Below are 7,175 nucleotides of genomic sequence, written 5' to 3'. Positions count from 1 at the left end.
ACCTGAAGATACAAGATCAAACATAGCAGTTCAATGCCTATAAAGTGGTTAAGTGCTGAAAAATTCTTAGGCTAAAATAGGTTTATGAATCTCTAAGATCCATTATCATTAAATATGCTTTTTATATTTACTAGAAAAGTAATAAAGAAGCCAGGCATGGAGGTGTACACCTGTATTTCCAATGACTCAGAAGGCTGAGGCAGGAAGATCAAAGGTTTCAGGCCAGCCTCTGCCACTTAATAAGACTTAGTGAGACATTCTCAAAAAAGACATAAAAAAGGACTGGGGATATAGCTCTATGGTGGAATGCCCCTGGTTTCAAACCCCAGTACTGAAAAAAGAGGAAGGAAAAAGATCACTTTCTGATCTCATTTTTTACTTTTCCTTTTAAAATTATTTCTAACAGGAATGATTTCCAATTGATGTGTAACTGAAATGGAATTCTCACTGTTATAAAAAAGGTATAAAGAAGCTGGGTGCAGTGGTGCACGCCTTTAATCCCAGTGGCTCAGGAGGCTGAGGCAGGAGGATCCAGAGTTCAAAGCCAGTGAGACACCAAGCAGCTCAGTGAGACCCTGTCTCTAAATAAAATACAAAATATGGCTGGAGATGTGCCTCAGTGGTAGAGTACTCGAAGTTCAATTCATGATACCAAAAAATTAAATTAAATACAAAAATAAATTAACCTATATTCTAAATTCTTAGAAAAGGAAACATCATTTGGGAGGAATTATTGTACTTGCCTTCACTACATGAATCTATAATGTTAAAATGAGAAAGAATAATTTCATTTATTACAAAATAAGAAGTTTCAATTAAAATTGATGATAAAATATTCAATGTTCATTTAAAAAATATATCAAGAGTGTATCTGGGATTGTTCGGTTTTATTTTCTTTGATGCTGAGTACTTTGCGGTTAGTCCTACCCTTTTTGTTCTGGTCTTCTGTACTCTGCTTGAGCTACCAGTACTTCTGGAGCTATCTTTGGGTTGGTTAAGAGGATAAATTTTATCATTCTTCAGTTCTTGGATAATACCTTTATTTAAGCAAACATCCACGTGCACATTGAACAGCGTAAGATCTGAAGTTTTTTGTTCTAGATTACAAACTGGAAAAACTAGCGCTTGGCCTGCTGTCACTTGATACACACAAGGTTGGAGTGGTTCTTGTCTACTTAGTAACTCAGCATCTTGATTTTCCAATGAAACAAGACAAGACTTGTTTGGAAGACTAGAACATTCCTCCTTGCTGTGCTCAGTGTCTACATTTCCTGCTTTAGATGAATTATTTCTAGTTTCTACCAAATTTACACAATCTACTGAAGTGATTTCTACATTTTTCTGATGAGTTTCATAATATTGCTTTTCACAAAGTAAAAAAGAATGTTTTGTGATTTCTTTCAGGTTAACTTCAGTAGAGGAAGCATTTGAAGAATTCATTTTCGAGTTCTCCCTAATTGAAGGTCCATCAAGACACATATCTACATGTTTATTAAAGGCTTCCAGACTGATGCTTCTTTGTTCCCTAAAGCAAACAGGACAGGTAAATATCTGAAAGTTATCTGAATTATCTGATGTTTTAAAATTCTCACTTGTCTTCTTCTTTAAAACTTGGAATGGTTGTGATATATGTAAACTTTCTTTAACTATAGTTTCACATTTAGATGTGTCCTGGTGGCTCCATTTCCTTTCTGATCGTTTTTTATCAAAGAAACTCTTCTTATGAGATGTTTCTAGAGGTTTTACAAACTGATCTTTGTCTGTTTTCTCTAGCATACACTCAGTGACTGACAGGGCTTGGTTTCCAGCCTGTAAGAAGCCAATGATGCTCCTTTGTTGGTGTTTCTTGTCTTCTTCATTGGGAAAACCAGATATCCGAACACCCATAAGTCTTAATCTCAAGGGACGTGGAAAATCCGCATCAATGTCTGTCCTTAGCAACTCCTTAGCGATGGCAAATATTTCTTCCGCAGTAGAAACCACAGATGAAACTGTAGATGCACGAGTTTTTACTTCAAAATTCACATTCTTCAGTTTAATGGTAACAGTTCTACCCTTAAGCTTTTCTTTCTGGAGGTCTTGCACGAGTTCACTGCAAAGTTCTTGGCACAAGCTGTACTGTTCTTCTGCTTTACTTATTTCACTGAAGGTCCTCTCAAAGCTCATGCTTTTCCTTTCTCCATCCCTTGCCAGATGTGTTGAACCTAGACCTAGAGAGATGTGAAGGAAATAATGCCAAGATGTTTCAGAGAAAAGGAGAGAAAGTAATGCCTTCTGTTGGTAGAGTTCTGTACAAGTAATAATTCCAAGGGCCTTTAACATTTTCTCTGTAACTTTTCCTATTCCAGAAACCTTCCTAATTGGTAAGTCTTTGATGAAGCCCATCACAGCTTGTCTGTTGGGGAGAATTTGATATTGTCCATTTGGCTTATTCTTGTCACTGCAAACTTTTGCCAACATTGTATTGGGGGCAATTCCTGCACTGGCCGTCAGTGCTGTTTTTTGCTTGATTCTGAAACGAATTTCCTTTACCACTTCCTCAGCTGATGTTCCAAAAACAACTAAATTCTGTAGTATTTGAGGATTGTTTTGTTCTTCAAAGTTCGATGGGGTTTGCAAATCAGGAGGACTATCTTCGAAAAGTAGTGGAGAGATGGTCCGTTCATGCTCACTCAGTTTATCCACTTCCTTTTCTGGTTGATCATTTTCTATGGCATTTTCAGTTTTGACAAAATACTTTCTTTTGTCCTCAGGCCAATTTTGTCTTTCCTGTAAGTGCTTGGTTATATTCAAGTAAGCTTCATCAAGACTCATAGCCATAAAATTGGGATCATAATCAGCAAGTATTTCCTTAACCTCTTTACTCACAGCTCTGTATTTGTCAAAGTTTGGGGGCACTATGATAAGTTGTGGGCAGAGTCTCTTAGCAATAAATCCTGGCATGGCTGCACGAACACCAAACCTCCTTGCAATGTAATTTGAAGTAGACAACATACTCATTGATCCTACAGCAATGGGTTTATCCTTTAATTCTGGATTGTCCCTCATTTCTACAGCTGCATAGAAGGCATCCATGTCAACATGCACTATGGTATTGTTCAAATCCCGGCCCTGTTCTAATTCCATTGCAAATTTGTCAACCTGTAATTGTGCTTTCCTTAGTTGCTGGCTGGTAATTTGAGCTTTTTGTTGCATCATATTTTTAATTCGTTGGTTGACTTGTTTTTCCTTCTTGAGTTAATTTCCATAATATTTGGATCCCTTTGTGGCCTCCATTATAATTTTGTTAATCTTCTCTTTATCTAATCCTTCCATTCCTGCTTTATTATCATTAAGTCCCATCGTAAGCAGAAGATCATCTTTGTCATTGTCATTCTTTTCCTTTGTGCTATACATGGTGTAAATGTAAAATGTCTTCTTTTTTTACTATCTTTCTACCCATAGTCACCGGAGAAGGCCGGAGGTAGGAAGCTTAGGTGAGGGGAATCTCAAGCTCTTGGCATGTGCGGGCAATAGGGGGAGAATGGGAGGACGGAGGGGCGGGGAGTGGTGAAGGGAGGGGAGGGTAAATAGTGGGCCAGGCAGGAAGATGGCGGCGGTAGCGGAGGTGTGAGTGGACCCGGGTCTCTGCAGCTGGATTTTTCTCTTCCCTTCTTCCTCCCTTTTTCCTTCCCTGACTGAGGTTGGCATCAAGAGGGACGAGTTCGGGTAGCGGCGCCCGGCGCAGCGCAGGGCTCACAGCAAAGGTGGCGGCGGCGGCTGACGGCTGGAAGGGCAGGCTTCCTTCGCCGCTCGTCCTCCTTCCCCGTCCGCTCGGTGTCAGGCGCGGCGGCTATGGCATCAACTCGCGGGTTCTAGGGCCAGCTGCCCAGACTCACCTGCTGCAACACTGGAGCACTTTGCATATTGAAATCCTGCAGCAATCAAAGAGGGAGTAGAAACATCATTCAGCAGCTTTTTCTCTCTGTCCTAGTATTTATTTCTTCTTTCACATCTGGCAACAAGGGGAAATAAACAAAGGCAACAGCATCTGTTGCTCCTGCTGCTTTGAATTAAGCTGACTTAGTTTAATCAGTTTCCCCCACCAAATCCATTGCTATACCTTCCCAGGAATTAGCCTGACCTTTAATTTGACACTCCTGTTTGTTGTGTTTACTAGGTTTTTTAATAAAAGACATAAAACCCAGAGAGATTACAATTAAAAAGCCCAGAACATTTAATAGTTTTTGCTTCAGTTCTATATGTGCATGTAAGCACAAGGTTTTAAAAATACAAATTTCCATATTAGTATCTATATTTAAAGCACACATAATAAGCCTCTGATATTAAAAACAAGGGATTGCCTAGAGATTTGTTTAAAATGATAGGCTTTGAAGAATTAGCAGTGGTTGTGGGGTGTTTCTCCTTGATAAGGAGATGGGATGTAAGAGAGATTACTAAATGATTTTGAGTTTCCGGAATGCACTGGTTTTATGCCGGTCTCCATATGCTTCAGCACACAAATACATTCCATAAATCTGTCTAAGTTCCCAGGAACTCAAGGGTAATGCATTTTCTCTTGAATTCCTGTCCTGATCAGCAAAACACACACACACACACACACACACACACACACACACACACACACACAATTCTCTCTCTCTCTCTCTCTCTCTCTCTCTCTCTCTCTCTCTCTCTCTCTCTCTCTCTCTCATAGCAACCCTAGTGCACAGAAGCAGGTGTGAGTCCTAACACATCAATCTAAAGAAGTGCAAGAAAATCAGAGCAGTTTCTTCCCATAAAATTGTCTCTGGGTATTTAAATCTGTTCTCCTAACTATAAAGCCACAACATAGCTGCAAAATGTTTAGAAAGTTTGCTGTCTTTTGAAGTACTTAATTATAAGTGAGCTCAATATGAAAGGTGCTATGCAATTAAACTGACTGACCATATTAACATTTAAATGAGAACAAGCAACATCAAGATATTCAGAATAAAAAGTTCAGAACAATATTCTATCAAGGCTCTGACAAAGAAAGAGCATTTAATATATCTACTTATTTATAAAGTTCAGATGTTAATTATCAATTTCACTCATAAAAATATAGTTAGTAAACATTGCCCGAAAAATGTTCTAAATCTTAACTCTCAGTTTCAACAACTTCAAATTCAAACAGTATGTTTTGATCCATTAATGAACATAAAGTTTACCCAAGTTAAAGGTTATAATATATTGCAGTAACAGCTACCCATTTTCAGTAAATAGTTTTTTTTTTAAAACTAACATTCTGTTACTTGCTACTATTTTTCTTCTTCTTCTTCTTTTTTTTTTTTTATAGCAACGAACAGTTGTGTTTTGCTTAAACAACAGTTGTGAAATGCCTTGGGCTGATACTTGATAAAAATGGAAATATCAACATTGTTTATGTAGAATTTTCAAACATAGATCAGTCAAAGTTATGCTCTGTTCTGTAGTCTACCTATTAAGGTTGAATGGGGTAGTCTGATTGGTGTGACATTTTTCTTGACATTGTCAGAAACCAAAAACAATAATACCCATTTAAAAGTAAAACAGAATGAAATGCTCATGGTTCTTGTCAAATGCAGAACAAATGATCCTTGTAAAAATAAAGCACTTTGCTATTCCCCAAATCGGCCAGCATTCAAGAGCACATTTACCACTAGTCATTAAAGTAATTTTGTTATGAGAAATTTTTCTGTGTACTACTGACTTTTAGGCTTTTTATTAAGAGCATGAAGTATTTTATTCTTCAAACTGAAACTTACTAGGTCATAAATCAGCATCACTGAATGTTTTTTTTTTAATTAATTTGTCTTCAGAATTCTTCCCACTGTTCTGAATCTCTTCCTGTTTAAAGACTCCTGAAATAAAGGCAAACCTAAATTTGCTAAGTGACTACTATTTGGCAGGCATTCCACCATATATATTGTCTCATATGTCCTTATCACCTACCCTGTTATATATTGTTAATCCCATTTAATGAATGAGAAAATGGAGCCTCCTGAGGTAAAGGAAATTGCAAATGCTTTATGGGCTCCCTGCTCCTCTATTCTAGGTATGCAGGGAGCAGAGCCTGTGTATCATTATTTTTGTTTTCTCAAGAACAACTACCAGTTTTGCCTTGCAGGAGTGGGAGCCTGGTGGTGGCTGAAAACTCAGACTCTTATAGGTTTAAACTGAACCATGTTCCCTAACATGGTGTTTTTTGATTGATCTACCATCAGCCACTGTAAAATGGGAATAATAAGTCCATCAGGGATTCATATATAATAAACATGTTGTACACTTGTTACCAATTAAACATTCTACAAATAGTACTCATTATTTATATGGTAATCTATACTTGTTTTTTTTTAACTCTGCTGAGGACAACATGAAAATACTTCTGATTTTTCACACAGATTGAACTTCAGAGGGAGATTCTTATAAGATAAAAGATAATAACCAAACTGTTAAGGTAGGTAAGCCCTGTGCCAGAGCCTATTACTACAGATAGTTATCATACTGGAAGAAGAGACTCAAATATGGCCTGTTACCCTCAGGTTGGGTTATTCATTTCCATTTGCAGTATAGTATCAAATGAGGTTTCCAATGGAGGGGACCAAAATAGTAAATGAGTATTATCTTTCATTTTTTTATAATTTTATAAAATAAATTTTCCTAAGGTCTTTACATGAACATGTTTAAATTGGTGTGCTCAAAACATATGATTTATTTACAAGAAATAATGGAAATTCTCACAAAATGGGATTCTCTTAATTGTGTATACATCTACAGTCTCATATAACATTTCTGGCTTCTGAGTTTGAGTGATAATTAACAGAATTTTACTTTTTAGAGTAGGAATCATACTTTAGCCTAATTTCTTACTAAATTTAATAATGAATTACATTTGCCATGTACTTCATCAATTCCCCGAAAAGAAGTCACCAGAGTTTTAGTGTTTTTTGTGCATCTAAATATTATAGGGTTTTTTTTCATGAAAAAGTAAATACATCCTGTTTGAAGAGCACATATATTGCAAGATCTTCTTTTAAATAAAATTAAATTTTGACTTAATATTTCTTCATATATTAGAAAGATATATGAAACATGTTTGTATAGCATATAACAGAAATGTGTACAGCACATTTTTTAGTTAAACATAAAGGTATAAATGCTACAAGTGACGGCAA

At 36.8% G+C, this 7,175-nt stretch overlaps 1 protein-coding gene across 1 annotated transcript; it reads right to left on the bottom strand.

Annotated features, from left to right (window-relative positions):
- Nucleotides 1–424: 424 nt before the first annotated feature.
- LOC101973038 (DNA polymerase kappa) lies at nt 425–3,893 on the bottom strand. The gene has a single exon (XM_005341729.4). It carries the CDS (start codon nt 3,196–3,198, stop codon nt 844–846), a length of 2,355 nt encoding a protein of 784 aa, XP_005341786.2. The 5' UTR covers nt 3,199–3,893; the 3' UTR covers nt 425–843.
- Nucleotides 3,894–7,175: the final 3,282 nt, after the last annotated feature.

This window comes from Ictidomys tridecemlineatus, chromosome 6 (assembly GCF_052094955.1).
Source record: "Ictidomys tridecemlineatus isolate mIctTri1 chromosome 6, mIctTri1.hap1, whole genome shotgun sequence".
Classification (NCBI taxonomy): Eukaryota; Metazoa; Chordata; class Mammalia; order Rodentia; family Sciuridae; genus Ictidomys; species Ictidomys tridecemlineatus.
Note: the sequence above shows the minus strand (reverse complement) of the source record. Positions and strands in the feature narration are given on the sequence as shown.